Here is a 25,911-nt window from a genome sequence, read left to right as displayed (position 1 = left end):
CTATGAATGTGAATCTTCAAGAGTGGAATAGAGTTTTTACCCAGTCCTTTTATTTTAGTTTAATTTTTCCTAAAGTGTTCTTAAGGGAAAGATGAAATTATACCATTCATTTTTATATTTTATCTTATTTTGGTGGTACATATCTGGAAGAGAGTCAAGTAGTGATGCTTTTGTGTATGTACTTGCTCCTCCTTTGCTGTCTATAATTTTTCAGAGGATTTTTATTTTTTTTTTTTACTCCCTTTAAATGTTCAGCACTTAGTCATAAACAGTCGAGTTATTGGTTAGATATCTGAACAAATGTTGAAGCAGAAAGACCCTTGGCATTGTTATTTTATTTGTGGGATGTTTGGTCTAAAATAAACTAGGCATCTGTTCAGGAGGTCAGTCAGGAGTGCTTTTCTTTCTTTATGCATTTCTGTATGTTCTCACATGATACAGCTCTGATATTAGCTTTTGAAAATGGACCTTATTCTTGCTCTCTGTTCCAACTAGGTGATTCTATCAACCAAAGCACCCTACCCTCACAGCAGAATCGTTTCCCAGACTACCTTGAAGCTATTCCTGGGACAAATGTGGACCTTGGAACACTGGAGGGAGATGGAATGAACATAGAAGGAGAGGAGTTGATGCCAAGTCTGCAGGAAGCTTTGAGTTCTGACATCCTTAATGACATGGAGTCTGTTTTGGCTGCCACCAAGCTAGATAAAGAAAGCTTTCTTACATGGTTATAGAGCCCTCAGGTAGACTGAAAAGGATCTAAGGAGATAAGACACACATACCAGAAATTTCCAGATAAGCCAGTTGCAATCTTCTGGCTAATACAGAAAAAGATGAGCAAACGTCCAGCAAGATTCTTTCATCCACTATTTTGCTCTTCCTTGTCCGTTGCTGCTGTTAATATATTGCTGACCTCTTTTCATAATTGGCCCTAAAGAATCAAAAAAAAAAAAAAAACTTTTTGTTTCTTTTGCTATAATAACTACTGTTTGTTTTGGGGGCTGGGGAAAGTGAGCCTGTTTGGATGATGGATGCCATTCCTTTTGCCCAGTTAGGTATTCACCAGTCATTTTAACTAGTCAGACTTGGAAGTCAAATTCTTCATGTCACAGTGTTTAGTTTGTTTAAGCAATTGTTTCTCCAGCTGCCTTTGGCCATTGGAAAAACATGGCTTACTGGTCTGACAAGCCAAAAATGTTGTATCTGATAATAAGTACTTAATGCTTATTTGAAGAGGTAGCTGAAACCAAGGCTGAAGACTGCTTTACTTTCAGCGTTTTTTTTTTTTTTCTCCTAGTGCTATATCATTAGTCACATAGTGACCTTGATTTTATTTTAGGAGCTTATAAGGCATGAGATGATTTCCATAGAAATATATTAATTATTGCCACATACTCTAGTATAGGTTTGGGTGGGTTTTATTGTGGGTTTTATTTTGTTTTGGTTGGTTGGGTTTTTTTTGTTTGTTTTTCTGGAACCAAGGCAAATTACCATAATAGTGAATCTGTTTATATTGTAGCTCGGGATGGTTATTGTAGTTCCTTTGGTAAAATCTACATTTCCTGATTTTTTTACCATCTTATTTAAATCTTGATTATCTGCTCTCTCTATGTATACCCCCACACATACTTATAATGTTTATATGATAGTGTGATAGCAGAATGTAATTTTTTTTAGGTTTCCCTACTTTCCAATTTATTTTAAAATGGTAGCTTTGAATGTATGCATTTAGAATACATGACTAGTAGTTTATATCTCACAAGTAGTTTAAATCTGATTGGGGCAGTCTCCAGATGTTTGAGGTAGTTTAGTGTTCTAGAAGGGGCTGTTACGTTGAATAGTGCCTCGAGTAGTACTGTATGCCCTCTGGGTACACAAAAAAATATATTATCTAATGAATTTGAAAGAAGCAAATAAGAAATGGCTTTATTTTCCCCTTGTTACTCCCTTGGACTAATTTTAAGTCTTGGTGGGAAATCACTGAGTAGGTTCATAATGTACATGACAAAAGTAAGCTTTATGTGGTTGTTTACCTTCCTTTAGCTTTGGAAGTTTTATCTTCATCTTAGTTTTGGAAGTAAATTTAGTACCTTAGTTGTCATTTATAGTGAACACATTAAAGACCACATTGAAATATTGCCTACAGGATTGTTCTTAATAAGACTTGCTCCTTCTCCTATATGCTAAAATTGACCCTGGACAGTAAAATACTGTAAGGTCATGAGTTAGCTGGTAAAGTGATCAGATTAATAAATGTATATTGGTAGTTGAATTTAGCAAAGAAATAGAGATAATCATGATTATACTTTTATTTTTACAGGGAGAGATATAACTAGAGTATGTTTCTACAGGAGTAATAATGGTTTCCAAAGAGTATTTTTAAAGGAAGAAAATGAGCATGAATCAACTCTTCAGTATAAGCTATGAAGTAATGGTTGTGAATTACAGTGGCACCAGCTAGCACCTCTGTGATTAAGGGTCTTTCAATGTTTCTAGAGTGAGCCCTTATTTTCAAGGGTTTATAGCAGACATGAAATCTCTTTTCCTGGGTAGAACTGCAATGAAAAGCCTCAGCTTGGGAGGATAGATTTCTTTTTTTTCTAATTAAAAAATGGAAGTATTTTGACCCTTCAATTCAGAGGAATGAAAAAGTTGAAAGTAAGTTTTATATTAAGTATTTTCAGTGCTCAAAAATGCAGTCACTGTGTTGTATATAATGATTCATAGGTCGATCACTCATAATAATTGACTCTAAAGGCTTTTATTAAGAAAACAGCAGAAAGATTAAATCTTGAATTAAGTCTGGGAGAAGTGGCCACTGTGCAGATGCATAAATTTTTTTTTTTTTTGAGCAATAATGAAATTCTACCTAGAATGCATAATTGAGTATATGGATGATACTGCATGTTGAGTTTTTTATGTGCAGAAGATCAAAGCTACTTGGAAGTAGTGCCTACAGTTTGTCAGTAAGCCAGAACTAAGATCGTATCTTTATGTATCAGCAGAGTAGCTTTAGATAAAAGAGAGAGGGTGGGAAGGCGGGAGGGGGTTTGTGAAGACTTAGTAGGACTTCGATAGAGAACTTTATAACCTCCTTTTTTTTCCAATAAAGACTTATCTTGCATCTTGCTGTCATTAAAGGCAGTTCCCAAAATTTCAATCACTTGAGTACAGCCGCAAAGTAAGTATATGGAGTTCTTCATTTCCCCTTGACTTTAACTTTCCCAGTTATACCTCAATGTTGTAGCAGCACTGTGGTACCTGACAGACACAGTGCTTTGATCTTATCATACCCTCTGTACGGACCTGAAGGAAACCTCAAAGTCCTTTCTCTGTTCTGAGTTTGAATCACAGCCTCGATGGTCTTTCTTGTTTTATGTCCTTATTCCTAATGTAAGTGTTTAACTGCTTCTTGGTTGTGTGGGTAGCGTTGGGGTAAAATTTTAACTGGGTATTCTTGAATTACTTTTACAATAAACCAATTTTATAATCTTTAAGTTTATCAGCTTTTTACATTTGTGTTCTTTTCAGTTAGGGCTTCTAAGATCCACTTATGGTTGATGGAGCACGTTGATTAGAGTTTCAGATTTTCAGAAGTACTATTTTCTGTAATAACTTTTCTAAATATAGTGCCTTTTTTAAAAAAAAAGCAAACACAAGGAAGTGACTTTTATAAACAATGTTGCTGTTTTAAGTATTCATATTAAAAAGATGCATTCTATATGGAACCTTGGCAGAAACACTGAAAAGTAACTAATTGTGTAATTCATAATTCATACCAATCAGTGTTGAATCTCAAAACAGTGCAGAAGTGGGAGGCAGTATCCAATGATTAACAATTTCATAGCTTTTGCACATCTGAGAAATGAGGGCTCAGATGAATTTTATCTTCCGCCAGCATGTTTTTAATAAGAATTGTGGGTGTGCCTATCTTAACAATTGTTTTCTGTATCTTGAAAAAGTATTCTCCACATTTTAAATGTTTTATATTAGAGAATTCTTTAATGCACACTTGTCAAATATATATATATAGTACCAATGTTACCTTTTTATTTTTGTTTTAGATGTAAGAGCATGCTCATGTGTTAGGTACTTACATAAATTGTTACATTATTTTTTCTTATGTAATACCTTTTTTGTTTATGTAGTTCAAATATATTCTTTCTTTAAACTCTGTTGTTTTTAACGATTAATATATTTAAAACATTTTTGGCTTAATGGACTTGAAGAGAAAAAGTGCTAGTGATAAGAAGAAATAAAAGGCAATTACAGTAGTAGCTGGTACACAGGTGAAACTTAAGGTTAATTTGGCATTTGGAACTTCTGAAGTATGGATATTATTCTTTGAACTTTATGTTCTGTACTCTTCATGTATCCCCATTGATTATAGTATGTAATCAGAATTGTCTCCTTCATTCTTAAATGACTTTACTACACTTAACAGCACAGAAGAAACAGAAGAACTTGACACAGTCTTTCAAAAGAGTTTTTGGTTTTATTTCTCCAAAATATTGTCTCATGGTCTCTAAAATATAACACTTATATTAGTGGGAATTATTAGTTATTGTTTCATAAATAAAAACATTCACAAATTTAAGTGGTAGGTTCTGAACTTTGAATAAGAAGTAGATTGTCTTTGAAAGTGATTTTTTCTGTTTATATATCTTTAATTATTGACATCAGTTTTGGTGAGGCAAATCTGAAAACTTCATATTTTATGATATATAATTTCTTTACAGTAGAACACTAATATTGTGGAACTTGAGATTTATCATTTATCTTATGCAAAATGTGTGGTTGTACATCCTAGCCCAAAACTATACCTCGTGTCTATAGACAGTGCACCGTCTGCTGGATGGCCTGAAGTCCAGTTACCTTCATTCTGGATCCTGTGAAGCAGAATTTTACAACCTTTAGGTAACAGATTGAGTCCGATTCAGCAGAATACTCAGAAGACTATATTAATTTGGATTTAGGAAGAATAGCCTCTAGAGAGAACAAGGAAGGGGTGTTCTAAATATTGGAGAAATATAGTAGTGTTACTTAGAATCATAGTGAATAATTTACATAATGTTTTTCTTAGACCCAAAATGAAGGTAAAATAGCTCAGTAAATGAATCACCCAGCTGGGATAAGCAAGCAAATGGTTTTCCAGAGAGAGAAAGAACAATAATAATAAAAGGAAACCTAGGTGGTAAGTGCAGGAGTGGTCAGTAGATCCACTGATTTACTATTTAATTCTCCCCTAATTTACATCTTGTCAGCTGAGGTTGCCAAAGCAGAGCAACCCCAAAGACTCCATCACATTTTCTTGCCTTCTGTAATGGCAACCAGCCTGTCCCTGGTGCTGGCAACCATAAATTATATTAGGTTTATATTCAATTGTATTGAAAATCTGCCTTTATTTGATAGTTACAGGTAAATTCATGTGCTGCTCTCCCTTGGGCTCCAGGGTTGCATGTGTGCTAGTGCTGCTGGAGTCAACCATGTCTCCAATAGAGTGTGTATACTGTGTTGTCCCTATGCCACCCTAAACTGTTGGCATTTAGTCGCTTTAATTTAATAATAAGAAACTTGATAAACAGTCTTTCTATTAAAATTTTATTACTGAATTAGGAATCAGATAAGAATCCTCTGGCAGTTAGTGCTGCAGTTTTTCCAAATCACATAGAATTTTTTTTGCCATATTACCTGGATACGAAAAGCTCTGGTGTAAATAAAATTGATAATTTCCTAACCACAAACATAGCCTTAAACTGACAGACTTAATACTACCACAAATGAAAACAGTTGCAGAATCAAGACACTAGCAAAACAAGATGATATTTAAAAGATAAACCGAATTTTTAAATCTGCCATATTTTAACAAAATTCCTTAACTTGGTAACCTGTTAGAGGTTTTAAAAAACTGTTATCTATTTGCTGTTCAAAGCAGTACTTGAAAATATCTGAGCAAAGAGTCTATGTAAAATTCCTAAACAGCTAATCTGGTATTTGGAATGTTTCAATTTTTTTTTAATATAAAGCTATTAAGAGCTAGAGTTACAGTAACTTTGTGAAATTGATATTGCTTTGTACTCAAATTAAGTGGATGGGCAGGGCTTGATTCTTAGTAAAAGGAACCCCTCTAAGAAACAAAAACAAAATAGGATCTAAATCAAGAGGATACCCTTAGTATATTTAAAACTGCTAACTTATTTGTTAGGGTTATGATATACCTTTACTCATATTTCTTCATGTCTTGTCCCAAGTATATTTTATGAAGAGACTATAGTTCCCATGACTTTTATAGAATCTATAAAATAGTCTTATCAGTTAAACATCACCTGGGTTTAATTTTCATTATGGGATGTTATTAGAAACCACATCTCAGTTCCTTTTAAGACCATTTGTTCAATTATAAATTAAGTTGTTATAGTGGATTTACACAAGATTAAAATGATGTCCTGTTTAGCCAATTGAAAGAGAAATTCATATTCTCAAAGCTGTGGGATAAATGGCAGAATATCAGGGAAAAAACCGCTGCTGCATTTCAGTACTATCTCCATGAGCTACTGAAGTCAGCTACTCTAAGCCAACATAGTGATGAATGGATGAAGAAACTTGGCTGAAGATCATTTCTGTAAGTGAACCTTGTAGCAACTTGTAGTTAAGCTTCTCTTTCTACCGATTAAAAGTTAAACGTATCTGCAGCCAGGGTTCAACAGAGGCATCTCATTGGCTGTAGGTCAGCAGGATCTAAATGATGGGTCAGGATATCACAACTGTATAAGACTGATCTTCGGGATGACCATGAATCAAGACCTTAGATTTTATGAGAGATATAAAAAATCATATGAGCATTCAGACTATGAGTAGTTCTAAGTCACACTGCAAAACCACTTGTACAGTATCTTCTGAAGAGTCCATTTGCAAGAGGGTTTTCTGTGGGCACCAGAAAGTCTCTTGATCTCTATGAGAAAATCTCAATGGAACTGGTGAGAGGAGAATGTGGACTTAAGATTTAGTTGTCTTTTACAATCCAAACTGTGAACAACAGTGCAGTTCTTTTGCATTCTAGGGCAAAGGAATTTCTGCAAAATTCTGCAGTGGGATTTGCAGAAGAACAGCATGAGCCATGAATTGTTCAATAAAAAATAGTTCACGGCTCACCAGGCATATGTGAGTTCATCAGCTCACAACTCCCTTTTGAGAGCACACTTGATCTGGATTGGGGTGGCAACTCCTGGCCAAATTCAGAATATTGTTTAGGAAATTTAACACTGATTTGAACTATCAATCTTCCAAAGTCATTAAGGCAAAATTCTCAAGGTTTGAACATTTCTGACGGTTTCGTTGTTGTAGCCTGCTAAATGTGACAAATTTCAAAAGTAAATTATTCCAAACAAGTTGCTATCCCACTGCCATCACTTATACTGTGTGACTTGAAGACTCTGAGACTTCTTCCATCAAAGGTAAAGTAAAAATACTATGTGTACAATCTCTTACACTGGTTATGAGCACCAAAATAAAATATTGTAAGAATAACTGGTAAACTTAAAACATTCTTTAAAAAGCAATGTTTTTTTAACATGCCCAGGATCTTTCTCGGTATCATCTTGTTTAGAAACTTTTATTGTTAGTGAATAATCCAAAATCGTCCTTCAAACTTGAGTAGGTCTACTCAGGGTATTTGAATAGGTATGTGAGGATCTGCCTTGCTCTCATTAGTATGCATACCAGGTAACTCACCCTCCCCATTTTTATATAAATATGCTACTTGTTTTCAATAACAATGAATATTTTAATATTCTATATTAAAACACTTTCACATATTGTCTTGTTTAATCATACCAAATTCTATAAGATGTAGGCGGTGTTATTACTATTCTCAACTATGCTCAAACCTAGGCCCAAATCTCACACTATAGTTGTGAAGTAACAAAGTTGAGAGCGTTGCCCATAACTGGAAAACTTCTGTACAAGGCTAACCATACTCAGGAGCTCAAAAACGTCTTTACTTCTTGATTCTGAGCTTCCCTATTCCTTGCCCCACGGCAGGTGAGACTTTGCTCTCCACAAAGAGGTAATCTGAGGAAGACTGCCACAATGATGACAATGCTTTAATAGGTTATTAAATCTTCTGTCCATTTTTTCAAAAATGCATACATTGGTTCACTGTTCAGTAGTAGTCTAGAGTAATAAGTAGTATGGTAACTTCCTAAAGTTGCTCACAAGATAGAAATAAAGACTGTTAAGTGCTAAAGAGTAGTTCATACAATGTACCATGAGAGTAGACTCCAGGAAGATCGCTTCCTCCTGGGATGATTAGGAAAGGCCTCATACAGGTGATGTTTACACAGGGCATTGAGTGGTTGTGATTAAACAACTGAAGTAGTGTTACAAGCAAAGGAAGAAGCTCAAAAAAAAAATGTGGAAATGGAGAGTATTTCAATTTGGCTGGGTTGTAAACATATAACAGATTAACCCACTCAACTAATATTCGAGTGTCTTAACATGTGCCAGGCACTATTTCAGGCCCCAGGGATACAATAATGAACAAATCCCTGTGCTCATGGAGTTCAGTACACTTCTCGACAGGCCAGGACCAGATAGTAGTTGACATATATACTGAGCACTCACTGTTTGCCAGGCACTTTCCCAAGCACTTTTCCATGAATTAACTCATTTAATCCTGGCAAAAACCCAGTGAGAAACGTACTGTTGTAGTTTTGTAGATAAGAAAACTGGTATCTCAGAAGCTAAGCAGGGTCGAGCCTGGTTAGTACTTGGGAGACCACCTAGGAAGACCAGGTGCTATAGGTGTAAAAAATTAAAAAATAAGGGATTATAAACTGACAAGGTCCTTGCAATCCATGAGGTCAACCAAGGGTTGCCTTGCCTTAAAAATAATAATAGTAACAATAATAAATAACTTTTTTAAAAAAGAATTAAAAGGTTAGAAAACTGGCATAGAGGTCAACCATCTCTGAGTAGTGGCTTTGGATGGTCGGGCTCCAGAACCTGACCCCTTACCACCATGTGCTATACCTATGGCTTAAATTCCAGAGTGAGAAATTTGAATATTTAATGAACAATGGAGGACTTCGAAAGTCTTTCAAACAAGAGGACAAATACTAACAAAAAATATTTAAAGTATAGGCTATCATATCAAAATTTAAGGAAATTATGATTGAGCTTACCTAAAGGGCAACAAAATTGGGCTGGACACACAAATGGAGAAAGAAAAATATATAGATATCTGTACACATGTGACCAGACATTAACACTAAACTTGAGGTAACTTCAATTTGCTCATAATGCTGAGTCAATTTTTTTCTACCTGGCAAATGAAAGACAGAAAGGGGAGGCAATGATTTCAAAGGCAACTGAATTGTTTTCTTCAGTAGTATAATCGAACTTGTCTGCTCAGGTAGTGAAGTTCTGTAGAATAGAAATAATTTTATCATACAGAGAGAGAAATGAGCAAAGCTGGTGTCTGAACAGATTCCTAACTTATGAAACTTAAGCAAAGAAAAACTATGGAAAATCTAATCTCATGAGGCCATCAAGAGCAGCTTCTCAAAGGCCAAAGGCTGTGAGCCCCTTTGGGGGAGGGGAGTCCTTGAACAGTAATAGACCAACGAAGAGACCTGAAGAAAACGAAAGCCATAGAGTGACTTATGTCAACAAGAGAGTACCTCCATATGCACTAAAGGAAAAATCCAGTCTAAACTCTTCTGTACAGCCCATGAGAAGAGATGTGATGTTGGCACTAGAGTGACGTGCCAACATCTCAGCTGGTATGCGGTATAATCACAAGTCAGTATGAGCAGAGGACACGTGAAAAGTGCCTTTGAGTGTTACCTCAGTGCAACCCTGCTTCTGTGTGGCTCACTGGAGACCAATGGCAACAGAAAGATGAGTAGAACTATGCCAAACAGAGGTAAGTGTGTGATAAGAAGAGAGGTTGTTCCAGAAGGTCTCAAACTAGCCACCTATGGTAGGAATTGCAAAGGGAACAGGACCCCAGTGATGCTGTGTGGACAAGCATCACTGGGGTCCTGTTCCCTTTGCAATTCCTACCATAGGTGGCTAGTACCCTTCACACTACTTCTCCAGAGAGATCAGTACTAAAGGAATTTTCTCAGGCCTCCTTCATTCAGGAGACTAAATGTTACCATAAAGAAAATAAAGGAATTTGTAGAGGAAGAGGAAAACAGATATCAGAGACTAAGCTAACCCATTGGGAGAAACTATCACTCCTTCAGTCTACAGAGCACTCACTGGGGCTAAGGTATCCTGCTGGGTACAGAGTTACAGCAATGACCAGGACAACATCCTTGACTTTGTGGGGCTTGCCATCTCAGGCAAACCAGAAACGGTTCACAGTTATGTGATTGTAATCATTGTTAACCAAAGTGTTTGGGAGCCATGAGTGTAAAGGGACCTAACTTGGTCAGGGGAGTGAGAGGAGGCTTCTCTGAGGACACATATAAATCAAGACCTAAAGGATAGGGGAAGAAAGCTGGTTGGGAGCTGGGGCAGAGAGCTTGTCATGCCAGATAGATGGAACAGCATGTTTCCACAGCCTTGAGATGGGAAGAAGCTTCTATCAGCCCTGAAGAAGCTACAAAGAAAAAAACATAGGTTAGTGGGGTTGGAGCACAATGAGAAAGCACGAGATAGGCAAGGCTGGTGCAGCAGGGCTGTGCAGCCATGCTGAAGATTTGCAATTCAATCCTAACTGCGATGGAAAATCATTTAAGTTTTATGTAGGGGAATGATATGATCACACTAGAGGGCCTAGAAGATCGCTCTAGCTGCTGTGTGACATCGAACTAGAGGGTGGGTGAGTGTGGTACAGGGGGCCAGTTAGGAAACTATAATGGCAATCCAGGGAAGAAGTCATGGGGGCTATAGCACCAGTGTAGGTGGCAAATAAAAGCAACAGCCTGGATAATTGAGTAGATGTCAGAAAGAAAAAGAAAATGATATGAAACAACAGAGGAGGACCAGGTTGGGGTGGGAGGGGGGAATATCTCTGACCAAAAAAATGTGTTGGCTAAGTGCAGATCAAAATTAAAATTTGCTGCCTGGCACAGAGAGTTTGCCGCTCTGTTAATCCCATGTCATCATGAAGGACAACTGATTTAGATGGTAAACTTAATGAGCAGCTCTTGAGTAAGTCTGATTTCATTAAACTCTAACATGAAAACCAGGAAACCCCACAAATAATAATACTAGTCCACGACCCATTTAAAATCAAGAACCAAACCAAAGGAAACCAAAACTAACATGCAACAGTCCCATACGCACAACCTGAATTTAAAAGATTTGTCACTTCACTATTTTTAAATGCAGGTCAAATCTCATTAGAACATATCTGTCTATGGTTAAAACACAAATCTCTGTTCCTACCCAAAGACTCTCATTTAAAATAATCTAAGTACAACAAGAGAATGTTGACAATTCTGTTATTTTATCCCTAACAGGAATTGACCTCATTTCTCCAATTGGTTTTGTGTATTTTAAAATGGACCTGACTGCCATGTGTGTTTGATTAGCACTTCACACCTTGTTTACAGTGTCAGGGTGGAGGGTGCGTAGGGACTGTTACTGGCATCTGTCCAGCTGTTCCTGATGAGCTGCCAAGCTGAGAAACTTCCTTTGGTTGAGACAATTGAGGCAAAGGGCAGGCTGACTGACTGAAATGTCAGATAGTCTTTGTTTTTTTGTTTTTTTTTTGTTTGTTTTTTAAAGAGAGAAACGCCCCCAAAACCTGAGCTGGACTCCTAGAGAGCTCTTTATTCCCTAGAACCGGCATCCAGGAAAGAGGAGGCTCGTTTACGGTGCTACCCTTTCCCCTTGGCCACAGCAGTGTTCCTCCTTTAAACTAAGGTGTAAATGGCAACTGGTTTCCAAGACCACTTATTCTCCAAGACCACAGGGCTGCTGAACACTAGGCCTCCCCGGCACCATCCCCAGGTATGCAGAGGCTTCACAGGGCACTGGTGGGGCAGCTGGGCAGGGTAACCAGGACCGAGGCCCACATAGTCATGACTGGCGAGCCGGATCCATCAGGGTCACAGAGGCAGACAAGGTGGTGTAAGACAAGGTTCATCCAGATTTCACAATCAGAGAACAGAGGAACTCTCGCAAGAAGACTGAGGCCCAGAGGGTCGCAGAGACTTGCTTGAAGAGCCGGGAGCAGAACCTCGGACTTTGACTCCCAGTGAATTTATCCTGTAACCACCTCAGTAAAAAATATCATCTAGTGTCAAAATTATTCTTGAAAACTTAAATTGCCTATACGGTTGACCCTATTGGAATAATGGGTTTGAGCTATGCGGGTCCATTTATATATTGATATTTTTCAATAAATCTGTACAGTACTGTAAACGTATTTTCTCTTATGATTTTCTTTTCTCTAACCTACTTTATTGTGAGAATGCAGTATAGAATACATATAACACAAAATATATGTTTATCGAGTTTATGTTATTGATAAAGCTTCCGGTCAACCGTAGGCTATTAGTAAAGTTTGGGGAGTTAAAAGTTATACTTTGATTTTCGACTGCTTGGGAAAGTGGCACCCCTACCCCCTGCACTGCTCAAGGTCAACTGTATTGTATATAGTACAGAAGGATGCTCCTATTTTGAAGGCACTTAGGACTCAGGCCAACAGAAAGATAGCAAATCCAGATCACCCATTTCAAGCTTACTCTGGGGCCTATGCTTATTGAATAGAAGGGTCCATGGAATCGCCCAGGCTTCTAAAACATTATTTCTCTCTTCTGTCTTCAGCATATTTAGCTTAATTTACGTAAGTTAAATGGATGGTCAGGTGCCTACTCTGAATCAGAAACTGTGCTGATCAGTGGGAGTCAATACTATTACTACTACTACCAGCAATTAAACTATTAAGAGCTGAATGTATGCTGGGCACCACTGTAGGAGGTTTGCTAACTCATTTAATACCAATGATGAATAAGCATTGCCCTGCTTTCAAAGAACTCATTTAGGGAAGCGATTCTAAATTCTGGCTGAATATTGGAATCATTTGGGGGAGCTGTTAAAACACTCCTATGTGTGGGCTCCACCCCAGAGATTTTGCTTTAATTGGACAAGGGTAGAGCCTGAACACCGGAGTTTTAGCAAAGCTCTCCAGATACTCTTATGTGCAGCCAGGATTGAGAACCACTGAGCCAGGGTGAAGGAGGAAGACATGTAAACCAACAGTGACAGGTGAGTGTGCCCTGGCTGCTAAGGGAGAACACAGGTTGGACACCTGACCCAGATAACTGAAGGTCAGGAAGAGATTCCAGGAGGAAGTGAAATGTGAGAGGGGGTCACTCTAGGTCTGTCACTGACCGAGGTATATTCCAGGGGAGTTTCTGTTCCCATGTTCCCATCATATTTCTTTGACTCACAGTTACCCAGTTAGCCCTGTCCCAGATGGAACCTGTTAGTTTTAAAGACTCTGAGCCAGTTATAGTCAAACTAGCACTCGTGGGGGTCAGGCTCCCACTGCCCCCCCCATTCGCCTCATGAAGCCAGGCATTGGTCTTAACACCCCATAGGAGGTACCTGTTCTCTGCCTGAGTCTGGGGTTCAGCAGCAGAGCCTCTAGCCCCAGAGGGACTGATCAGGACTGGGAATCAAGAAAAAGTAAGCTAGCTTGTTAGAAGAACCTCCCTTTTTTGACAACACCTTCATAACCCAGCACAATCTTTAGGGTGAGGATTGGGGTCTTGACCACAGAACTCCTGATTAATATTGTAGCTGCACTATAGATCAAATATATTTTAGGTTTGGGGGTTGAGAACTATTCATAACATTGCTTTGGATGGGTAAATTTACTCTGGTTCCAAACAACCAAATGGCAAAGAATCCTTAGAATACAATCCAGCTATGAAAATCGAGTCCATATAGTATACATTATAATCTAAGATAATAATCAGAACTGATAAAGTGTGTATGCAATGTGAAATATATTTATTTTAAAATCTACATTTGACCTAACTACATCAATGTGTCACATACTAAATTGTTTACTACATGCAACAAAATGGGAGAGGGCAAACAAGAGCAAAAACTCTGGGAATAACTCAGATTTCCAAAAATGGGAGATTGGTTAAACTAATTATGTTAAAATGAAATACTATGTAACTATTATGAATGATGCTGAAGAAGCATATTCATTGACATGGAAAGATGTTTATAATATTGTACACTGTGAAAAGGCAGGTTACAAAATTGTGTTCCTAGAGACTAATTTCATGACTAACACAAAGCAGTTATTCAATAAATATTGTTGAGTAGCAAAACAATAATATTATACATAGATCCCTATTTAAATTGAAAACTAGGCAAATATATTTTTTAAAAGAATTATATACATTAAAGTGATTACAGAGATTATCTCTGAGTGACAGGATTATGCGATTTTTTTTCCCTCTTTATCTCTTTTTGGTCATTTTTTAACAATAAGCATGTACTACTTTTGTCAAGTTAAAAAATAAAAATAAAAAGGCTTCGGATTTGCGATTTATAAATCTCTATAGTCTAAATGTCTTTGTGTAGATGATATTCCTTCAGAGGATTTATAGTTTTGAAGGCCTGAAAATGGATACATTCCAGTCTGAAACTTCCTTGGCCATTTGTTTAAGTAAGTACAATTGTTTCATGTGATTTACAGGTCATAAAACTATTTTTAAAATGTTATCTTTGGTCTACGGCCATGCTACCCTGAGCAAGCCCGATCCCGTCTGATCTCGGAAGCTAAGCAGGCTCAGGCCTTGTTAGTACTTGGACAGAGACCACCTAGGAAAACCAGGTGCTGTCAGCGTAAAAAATAAAAAAACAAGGGATTGTAAGCTGACAAGGTCCTTGCAATCTGTGAGTTCAACCAAGGGTTGCCTCACCTAAAAAAATAAAAAATAAAAAAAAATAAAAAATGTTACCTTTGGATATTTTAAGGTGATGAATTCTGTGTGATAGTGTAATGATGAATACATGACACTGCATTTGTCAAAACCCATTATAACTAACTTTACAACACAGAGTTATCCTTAATATATGCAAATTTTTAAAAAATTATTCAGGAGGTAAGGCAATCCCAGGATAGAATACAGAGTATGACAAAAGAATCTAAATGTACTACGAGTATATAAAACGACCTTACTGAAGGGTGTGGGCAAAGAATTGGTAACCTACATAACCTTGGAAATGAATGGAGTCTGTAAGACTAAAGGAAAAAGGAACTGTACATAAACCCTGTAGTCCAGGGGTCCCCAAACCCAGGGCTGCAGACTGGTACCAACCTGTGGCCTGTTAGGAACCAAGGCCACACACCAGGAGGTGAGCGGCAGGCAAGTGAGCAAAGCTTCATCTGGATTTGCAGCCACTCCCCAGCGCTAGCATCACCGCCTCAGCTCCACCTCAGATCACTAGGCATTAGATTCTCATAGGAGCACCAGTTCCTGGTGCTGAAAAGGATGCGGACCGCTGCTGTAGTCTAAGTGACGAAGTTGTTTCCCAGAAAGGTATGGAATAACAATTCTGATACTGCTATAAATGCATACTGGAATGAAACAATTAACTAAATGAATGCTAGAGGATAAGAGCTGGATTTCATACTATTGCAGTGAAGGCTTACAGATAAGCAAGGGAGGAGGCTAAAATGATCCATGTGGTAATGAATTTAAATTGGAGACGTCAGTATGAACTCATGTTTAGTTTAATGTAGACACAATTGATTACATATTAAAACGTTTATGGATATACATACACACATGGGTTAGTATACACACATCTATTTCCTTGCTCTGTCATCTGAGAGGGCCTAAAAGCAACAGCAACAACTATTATTCTCTGCCCCCCGCTTTTTTGCACAAACAGTAGCACATTATGCACACTCTTCTGTACCTTACTTTTTCACTTCATGTATCCTACATATTTTCTATGTCAATACATAAAGCCCACATCTCTTTTTACAACTGCACAGTATTGTGTTGTGTGGATATACCATAGTTTATGTAACAGCTCTCTATTGGTAAACATGTATTATTTTCAATCTTTTGCCATTTCAAATAATTCTGCACTAAAACACCTGGAACACGCATCATTTTGTACATGTGCAAGTCTATCTATAGGATAGACTCCTAGAAGTGGGAATGCTGAATTAAAGAGTACATACATTTGTAATTTGATTAATATAGACAATTTTTAGAGCATAGAGATTGTTTCAATTTTTATGGAGAGTGCCTGCCAGTAATTTATGAGAATGTCAGTTTTCCCACAACCTTACCAGTAGGGTGTAATGTCTTACTTTTGGCATTTTGCCAATTTGGCAAGAAATGGTATCTCCAGTTTTAATTTGTGTGTCACTAATTATGAGTCAAGCTGAATATCTTTCACATATTTGTAGCTGATTTGTATTTCTTTTACTCTGAATTGTCCATTCAGGTCATTTTCCCATTTTATTGTTGAGTTCTTAGATTTTTTTTCTCATGAATACAAAGGACTTCTTTATGAGAGATTAGCCCTCTGTCTGGGATACAAATTGCAGAAAATTTCCCAGTTTCTCTAGTCTTCTGACTTTGCTTAAGTTATTATGTTGACATGTGAATATTTTTATAGTCATATTTATCAATCATTTTCACCTTTACTTAGGAGAAAATCAGACCTCTAGAACCTTAAAAACATCATACAGTGTCAGGCCCCTGGGTTTTTGTGGAATTTATCTACCCTTCTAGGATGCAAATGTCTTACTAAGGCATCTAGGTCATCTGCCATTTCCAGCTCACCAGATCCTATCACTTGTAAATCTACAAATCTCCAAAAGAGTGATTTAAGGTCAGGCCTCTGTTCACCAAATGTAGAGATTTTTGTTTCATCTCATTTAGTTTGTTGTTATACATAGGTCAGGTGGGATCTGCATGGGCTGCCCTATAATTTGACCATAGGGAACCCATATATCAGTTGCTGCCAAGTCCTATAGGCCAAACTATTTTAAAAATGACCGTGACCCTATTTTTGTCATGACACCCACTTTACATCTTTTAATTAATGGCTTCTACCTAGCCTCTGCCACCCCTAGATCACATTTTTTTCTCCCCACAAAAATTAAGGTGCTCCTTTCAATTGGGGTATTTCCTGAGAGCCACTATAGCAATTTTCAAAGATGCTGGTGCTCCCCTTTCCGGTATTTCTCAAGATCTTAGTGGTTTCTCAAGATACTTGTTGAACAGAGTGTCTTTTAGCCAGCCATTCAAGAGACATAGTTAGGAGATGAGTAAACAGTTCACCATTACAAATTTACTCCAACATTCCTATCTCCCTAAGTCTTTGAATGTTCTCTTCACATTATACCAAGGAATTTCTAGCATCTCAACTTCAATTAGCATGGGTAAGCTAGGAGCAGACCACAAAGGTGAGTCACGTTTGTACACTGGTGAGAACGACAACTCAAATTTGGCTAAGACTTCACTCAGTTTTATAGTTGCTTCAAAATATACACAGTTGACTAAGGATAATACCTGATGATATGAGTAGGCAAACAACTCAGGATCTTCACTGTTAATCACAGAGGTGCACCCTAAGTTTGGTGGCCTCAATGTTCTCACAGAGTAATGAATTCATCAGGTCAATAGCATTTAGAAACATGGCTGGCTGTCTTTCATTTGACTTTAGGCTGAAAGAAGGATTAGTCCTGGTCATTGTTCAGGAGTCCACCTAGTTCCATAAAAGGAATTAGCCAACTGCAGATACATAATCTTGTTATCACGGCTTTTATGGCTTTCTGCATCATCAGGCCTACTTGAAGCTTTGTTGTAGCAGGTCTGGGCAACAGTTTACCACACAGGGCCTCAGTCAGCTAACTTTTAATACAGAAATGGAGCATACAATTAGAATTACTACCAGCTGCTTGATCTAGCCCAGTGATTTCAGAATCTCTGGTAATGTGGCCCACATTGATAATTCCAGTCTAAACTAAATTTTCATCTTTCCTACTTGATCTAGCACCACCAGAATACCATTTAGTTATTATTTAGGTATCCCCTAATTGCATAAATTAACAAAGTAATCTCCCTTCACTTTGACTTTGTAATTGGCCACTCAGGGCATGCTGGGCTCTGATTCTAGTTATAATTTGGCAAACAATGAAGGAGATTGGGCAAGTGAAGAACTGGCTTACTCTTTGAAGCAGGCTAAATTGTTGTAGGAGCTTCAAGTAAGGAAAGATAGATTCATCAGAAAGGAAGTATGGCCACTTCCTCTAGCCAGGGAGGCTCATGTTATGGGAGATTCCAGGCATGATCTGTTTCAATTCTCCAGGCAACATTCTTTCCCAGACAGTTTTAACTTATGCTTTTTAGAATTGGGGAATCTGTGAATTCAACTAAGATTATTTGGCAATCAATACAATTCGACTTGGAGTTTGGTTTTACTTACCTTAAGTTCAGTAGCTGCAAGAGGCAAGTTTTCCTTTAAGTACTGATCATAGAAAGTCTTTTGTTTTTAGCTGGTCTTTAGACAACAATTTAGGACTCTGAGCTGGAAATTTTCTTTCTTTAAGCTCTCCAGTAGTGACTACCCACACCTACGGTTCTTCAGTTCCTCGTGGCTTTCCTATTGTTCTGTGCCAGTCGCCACTTGTTTCTTCAAAGTCTTGCCTTTAATGAGCACTTCATATGCTCTTCTTGTTAACAGCTTTGCCACTGTGTAGCATGGGCACCCTGAGTCCTGTCCTTTAATACTAGATGGGTTTTTATTGCTGTCACTACAAAGAGTCCAAATGATGAATTCCTGAGATTATTTCCTGAGATGTTATTGCCTGCAGTTGCTCCTGTCACTGGTTTCTATATGAATCAAGGTTCTTGCTTGTTATAAGCAACAGAAATAAACTCAAGCTATTTGAAGCAGAAAACAAATTCATTAGAGAATTAGAGAGAGAGACTGCGGGGGAGGGGAGAGAGAGAGCGAGAGAGAGAGAGAGGTCATTGACTCTGCAGGAGCCAAAGAATCAGATTCAGAGGTCGCAAATGAGCTAGAAGCCATGCCCAAACGCATGCTGGGTACACACACACTTCCATTTGCACCACTAACATCAGTCTTGGACAAAGACATGAAACATCTGTCCCTGCTACCTCTGGGAGCCACCACTGTGGCCATGAGTGCCAGAATAGAATCAGTATGGTCTCTACTTTTTTGTATCATTTGCTTCCAATTCAGAGTCCTGGAGAGGGGCTTCTAATGGAGAAGACCTTGGTCACATGCCTTCACTCTAGATGCACCATCGACTGGAAAAGCAAACATCCAGCATTTTTAGCTTCTATAGCGGAGGTGGGGTTTCTGCCAATATAGGAAGTGATATTTGGATGCTGGGAAGCCAAAAAGAATAACAAATGTCCAGTTTGACTTGTAAGATCAATCGACATTTACAAAAAGAAGAAATTTCTCTTTCAAACTCCTCAGCATTAAAAAAGAGCATTCAAGGTCTTCATTTATTTACTGGCCTAGAATGTATTTTTGCTCATCTTTCCTTATTTGCACTGAATAAGAGAACAAATTTTTAAAATCAAATTATTATATTTTGTTTTGTCTTTATACTTTACCAATATACTGAACCTATTTTATTTTCAGACATTAGATTTCATAGAGATTAATTCTACTTTCTTATTTCTTATGTTAAAATATTTGAAAAATAATAGTCGTAAAATAAAATAAATAATAGGAGCAGACTCTCTAAAGAAAATTTTATTCGCAATATTTGTTGGTACAATATGCTAAGCCTCCTTGAGGTTTTTTTTTGCTTTGTTTTAGGTAGAACTGGTGATGGCTCCAACCCTGCTCAGGAAATTGGATTCGGTGAGTGGCAGCCGCAGCCACACAGTGAGTCCTTAAGTGGCAGTCCACTTCTAACACTGCGCCTCTAGACATCACACTAATCCTGGCAATGTGAGAGAGAGAGCCAGATCAAAGCCCATTTGGAGAAAGAAAGAAAATAATCCCAAACTGCTCCTTTGATGTCACATTAGGCCATTAATATACATCACATCTGTTTAATTTAAAACTTCTGCCCAGTGCTGCTATGACTTAATTGCACACCTCTTGAGACCCAGCATTAAGTTCCTGTGTACTTGGATGGGGAACGTGATTTGTGCTGTAGTTAATGATGAGGTTTAGAGTCAAGTCCATCTTCATGCGTTCTCAAACTCTCCACTGGCCTAACTGCATGCTTCTCATAAATAACGCCTTCGGTGGACGAGGAGACCATAAATCTGTCCAAAGATGCATCTCTTCATCCAATTCTGTTCTCTCCTTTGACTCTGCCTTTTGATTGCCTGGATTATAATGAGAAGTCTGTTAAGTACGTGTCTCTCTTTTCTCTCTCAGCGGGCTAGTCATTTCCTTCATGCCTTATTCTGTCTCATGTTTGGGAAATGGGAGACGTTGTTAGGTTTTTAACAGTATCTTTAAAATTATCCATCATTTGTCTATCATCTTTATTTGTATTCCAAGTATTTTTAGAGTATGACCCTGTTTTTTGGTTATAGAAAGTTTCTCTTAAAGATTTTATTAAGCTTTGTGCAAAAACTGGAGGATAAGTTGAAATAACAAAGAATTTAAAAGACACAGGGCTCAAAAATTAAATAAGTGGCATCATAAACTATGTTTACCTCTAGACAACTTGGGAAATGCAGCAATGACAGATAAGATTTTAGCAGAAAGTAGCTCATACTTTCACTTCTTGTGGAGAAGAAGCTGGACTTTCATGGAAGGAAACTGTAAGGAGTAACCACAGGTACCACAGAAGATGTAGTTATGTAAACAGATCTGATTCAGAGGTAAGGATGCCGAATGAGAGAAAATGGTGTGAATGTGTGGGAACTGGGACTCTCAGGAAAGGGATACCCAGCAAGAGATAACCAGAATGTTCTGAAGCCATGAGCCTCAATCATAATACTTAGGAATTTAGAGAAAATTTTTAAAAAAGAAAAAGAGTTCATAAAAGTTTGGCCTCTTCTTTCAGTCCTCAAGTGCAGCCTAAGAAAGAAGGCACCCTTTAATAGGTAGTATAATAAGCTCCTTTGGTTGTTAGCATATGTAGGAGACAGAAAAAGAGGAAGAAAAGGAGGGAAGGAGGGAGGGAGGGAAGGAAGGAGGGAGTGGGGGAGAGAGAGAGAGAACTGGAATGATAAAGAACATAGCCAAGGTCAAGGTTAGCTAGCTTTCCTTAAGGTTACTTAGTGAGCTCTGACTGAGATCAACAGTATTAGTTTAGAGTGTCTCAAACTTCTCTCAAACATCTCAAGGAAAAGGAAAGTGAGAAACATATTCTCAAGCAATTGGAGAGATGATGCTGGCACTGCAAATAAAAATTTCAAGATTTCTTGTTTTATTTTAAAAATGTATACAAATGTTGCATTCTATTCATAATGTGGTTTTTTAATATAAAATATTTTAGGCTAATGCCATTCAGCAAAATCGATGTTCCCAGTAATTGTGTCCCACTTAGTCTATAATTTTGCAAAGCCCATAGCCCACTGTCATGGGAACCTCTGAGGGGGGCTGCACTATCCATTTGAAAAACAAATGAACACAATCAGTTCAATTCTAAATGTTGTATCTGAAAATATTGTGACTTTCAGTTAAGTCTATTCAATCATTCAGCCAAATATTTTAATAACCTGTAGAAACGCAAGGAATATAATTTCAAACTTTGGCCTGCTGTGTTCTCAGTTGAACAACCAAGCTTTGCATGACTCCTTTCTGGCAAGAGGTACTTGTTTCGATCAGAGACATTGCTCACTCTAAAAATTTGATCCAAATCTGGAGTTAGTGTTAAATGACACCATGTGTTTCCTCTGGTTAAGTAAGGTCAATAAATTGTGTTCCTTTTTGTTTCAAAAAACTGAGATATTTTAGTCTGTTTGTGTTGAAAAACCACTAATTACGAATTTAAGAAATTTGGAGGGCAGTGAGAACTCAAAGGCTGCATTTGGCATGCCTGCTCATCTTGCCTTCAGAATTCTGGAGTATTTGAGGTGTTACTATAAAGAAACAAGTCTGCTTTTTCTTTTCTTTTTTTTTTAAAGTCTTTTTTTATGGCCTAAAACATGTCAAAAATGTTTTGAGAAATGACAGACAGCATTGTTAAATAAACATTGTTAAATAAAGGCAACACTTATTCAAATAATTTAAAATTCAAAAAGCATCTATACCTGAATGAATGTCAGAGATAAGGAATTCCTTCCTTTGAAAAATGAAAAATCATACTCAGGCCTCTATGACCTTTCAAACTATACTACCTAATATTAATTCTGCAGAGAAATATGTAGAGAAGGAGGTTGATAAAGATAATAATCTCTTAAGTAAATATAAATAATTTAATAGTTCCAGAATTCCCAGAGTAATATATATATATATATATATACACACACACACACACATATTTGTGGGTTAGAGGTGGAGAGGAAAGAATGGTAGATGCAAAATTCAGTAATTTGCAATTATTTGCCTGAAAATCTAGCTGCATAACTTCAATGTATAAAAAAATAAAATTAAATTAAGAAAGTGTTACCTGCTTGTTTCCGGTGCCTCATACTTTTTCTGGATGAATCTCCCTTTCTGATCTATTCTCCGCAGTCCTCCATAGGCCGAGGGGCAGTTCTCCTGCTTGGTAAGCTTTCCTTCCTTACTGCTAGGAGCTTATTCACTCCACAGCCTTGCTTCCAAGTGGCAGGGACTGCTGATACAGGAACAATAGGATGTCTCTGAGTTCACAGTGCAGCAGGAGAGACAGATCAGTAGATACCTAAGTTAAAAATGTGCGTTCTCTGTCCCAGGTAGAAATGTACAGGGTGTCTTAGGGCACAGAGAAGAGCTCAAACCTAATAGAAGGTGCCCCAGAAGGCAAACGCAGAGCAGATATGGAGCCAACACCTTGGGTTCCAAAGTGCCCCATTGAATGCCCTGGTGAGATCTCGAGTTGCGATCAGAAGGCAGAGTGTGTGTGTGTCCCTAGCCACTGTCACACAGTGGGCTTGCTGGGACAGCGTAGGCTTGCTCCACACAGGGTGGTCTCTGCCTGACCCAGACAAAGTCAGCATCAACTGATGGGAAGGAACGAAGAGGGGTAGAGCATGGAGAGCAGCTTCCAGTTCGGGCAGAGGAAAACATTCTCCAAGGAAGCACCAGATTCCTGAACTGAGTCCAGCCCTTTGGAAAAGATGCAGTTCGGGCTGCAATTCAAGTAAACTTCTGAGGAGCTTCAAAAGCTCAGACTTGGCAATTCAATTCAAAAGGCTCTTCCAAGCTCTTCCTATTTAACTTCAACTTCTAAGGCAAAGTCATTGTTTACAGCCTGGCGGAGTTGGAATAGTGTGGAAAAAACGAACTTGTGACGGTTGGGATTTAGAACCACCCTCAGACTTAAGCTAGAGGTGAATTTGAGGAGCTTTCAGCACCACGGCCTCGCTTCCACCCGCCAGTGTATGTGCCGGTGTTTGGCTGGGGGGAAACAGTGGGTCTCAGATTTGTAGGCGACTCCTTTCGGGAACATCTCTCCCACATTCTCATTTGCCACGCCCCTTAGACCACCTGATGTGTCCCTGTTCCCCACCATATTTCCACTGGGGAATGCTCTGTGGCTCCTGAATGTCCATGGCCGAGTTGCTGCCTCCACGAGGGCAGGGCGAGGGGTGAGCCGGGTGGATGGGGCCTGCTCACTGACACCTGCCAGCACCTGGGGAGGGATCTCAAGTTAAGGTCCCTGTGGCTTCAATGTCCCCAGCCACCTCTGCAGGCAGTCAGCGGGCAGCACCACTCTGCTGCGGAAGAGAGCATTGTACCCACTGACGACTCCGTACTCCTACCGTTTGGGGTACCTTGCTAAAGTGACTGAACTCTTGAGTCTCAGTATCCTCATCCCCAAAATGGAGTTAATGATCCTTACATCTGAGAGCTGTTTGAGGATAAAAAGAGAGTTGTATCTAAGTTACCTACGTGCCTAGCACTGGCAGTGTTGTGGAAAGGAAACAGCGTCTAAGCGAAAGAAGAGATATGTGCACGCTTTGCAGCAAAGAAAGTAAGGTTTGTTAGAGTTGCAAGTCCAGGAGACACAGGCACACTATCACTCCAAGGCCTGGCTCTCCAGGTGTCTTGGGAGTACAGATTATATAGGAAAAAAATCAGTAGTCAGGAAAACTATGAGAGCTGGGGTCATAGGTGCTACTGATTGAATGATTGCTGGAGGAGGAGGTAATTGATCATTGTGTCCAGTTCTGGAATCAGCCAGGTTGCCATCCCCTCTTAACCCAGTGGCCAGGTCCCGAGGCCAGTGGGATTGCAGTTCTGCCTCTGTGGGCCTGGGGCTGAAACACATCTAAAGCCGAGATGTTATCCTTAGTCTAAAGTCCAACAGAAACCTATTGTCCTCATGATTATAGACTTGAGGCTCGGATAATCTTATGTCCTAAGGCTTAATGATGAAAGGAGCAGGCGTACAGAGAATTAGGGCAGGAAAAAGCAAGTGAGTCACAATGCCATTATCTGGACAAAACCAGCTTGAATCGGAGAAAAAAAAACTGTATTAAAGAAATGAAGTTTGTGTGTGGGTTACAGTAGCTGCTCATCAGTGTTAGTTTCTTTCCAAATTCAATCTGATTAAACTTTTAGCTACCAAGAGTCTACTAGTTTCCAGGCTCTGGGGATATAATGTAAAATAACCCTAAAGGAGCTTATTGTCTAGTGTAGTGGTCTCCAACCTTTTTGGCACCAGGGACCGTTGGCCAGGCAGAGGGGGCTATAGAGGGAGAAGAGCTTACAGTTAGAGAGACCAAGGTTAGGATGAGAGCAAAAACAGGGGGAAGTTGAAAGTAGTTCAGCCAGCCTAGAAAGGTGAAGGTAGAGGGCCAGAAAGAATTTCCAAATTATAAAATTTTAGTAACTATAAATTTTTATCTTGAAGCAAAGGGAAAATCATTAAAGTATCTTAAGCAAGAGAGTTACATAATCTTATTTGAATTTTAGAAAGACTCCTGAGTAGAGATCATACAGTTGCAATTTAACTTCCAAGTTCCTCATTATTAGCAGCTTCATTTGAAGGTCAAATGAAGAATTCTTCTAGAATTAGAAAAAAAAAACTATTTGGAATTTTTCAGGTCAGGCTATGTAATCCTGAGTCCTTAGAAACGACCAGAGGATTTGTTAGTTTTTTTCTCTACAAGTGAGATTGAGTGGGGTTTTAACATCCCCTCTATGAACCAGGCTCAGTTCCAAGGCAAATTTTATTACTTGGTTGGGAAAAAAAATGAAAACTTTTATACCTACATTACTCAACTACCTCTTTATAAACTTGCTTTTTCACTCACCTGCATGTGGCTTGCTCCTAGGATCAAGAAGCCAGAAGGCAATGAAAAGTGTTATCAGACTTGCATAAGACCAGCCCCTCCCTAAAGATGTTCTGGAGACAAAGCCAAATAAGGTGGAGTTGGGCAGAGCTGAGGCTTCAGGCTCAGGCTTGCAGGCTGGCTTGGGGGATTAGAAGCCCTAAACAAGTTATTGGGGTTGTTCCTCTCTCTTTGTTTCCTGTTAGGTGATATGTGAGTTGGTTATGTTTTTATTTCAATGATTCGCCAGTGAACATTGCTTTCGAAACAGCAGTTTGCAGGATTAGCTAATAGCCATGCTGTCGTCCTTGTTCAAACTCGGTGAACAGTGATTTAATCTCAGATTGCTCAATGTGGCTTCAGGTTCTCTCTGCCTAGCTCTACACTTGCATGGAAAGGGTGACTGAGCCGGTTGGGGGATGAGTTATTTGCCTTTTTCTGAGAGATCCTCCAGGTGGGGGAGTTGTAAGAGAATAAGTTTTGTCAACATCAACTCTTCCTTCTTCCCGCCCCCTGCCCCCTTCCCCCCACC

At 38.6% G+C, this 25,911-nt stretch overlaps 1 protein-coding gene and 1 long non-coding RNA gene across 14 annotated transcripts in view; one reads left to right on the top strand and one right to left on the bottom strand.

Moving 5' to 3' along the window:
* Window positions 1–4,597, top strand: part of YAP1 (Yes1 associated transcriptional regulator) — a 102,740-nt gene extending 98,143 nt beyond the window's left edge. For 7 of the 12 annotated variants that reach the window (XM_039881948.1, XM_039881953.1, XM_039881960.1 and 4 more), the window contains one exon: window positions 496–4,597. In XM_039881948.1, the coding sequence (XP_039737882.1) occupies window positions 496–734 (239 nt within the window). In that variant the 3' untranslated portion in view covers window positions 735–4,597. The remainder of the gene's footprint in view (window positions 1–495) is intronic. The other 5 variants (XM_039881950.1, XM_039881955.1, XM_039881949.1 and 2 more) reach the window with 4 other exon arrangements.
* A 15,126-nt stretch (window positions 4,598–19,723) lies between these two features.
* LOC120618085 (uncharacterized) lies at window positions 19,724–25,632 on the bottom strand. 2 transcript variants are annotated; one of them, XR_005657135.1, is made up of 3 exons: window positions 25,362–25,632; window positions 22,571–22,735; window positions 19,724–20,330 (listed from the first exon to the last, which is right to left on the bottom strand). It is a non-coding gene; the product is annotated as an uncharacterized LOC120618085 (long non-coding RNA). The 2 variants fall into 2 exon arrangements; XR_005657134.1 differs by having other exon boundaries at window positions 22,571–22,738; window positions 25,362–25,631.
* Between the last annotated feature and the right edge of the window lie 279 nt (window positions 25,633–25,911).

This window comes from Pteropus medius, unplaced genomic scaffold, assembly GCF_902729225.1.
Source record: "Pteropus medius unplaced genomic scaffold, Ma_sr-lr_union100, whole genome shotgun sequence".
Taxonomy (NCBI): domain Eukaryota; kingdom Metazoa; phylum Chordata; class Mammalia; order Chiroptera; family Pteropodidae; genus Pteropus; species Pteropus medius.
Note: the sequence above shows the minus strand (reverse complement) of the source record. Positions and strands in the feature narration are given on the sequence as shown.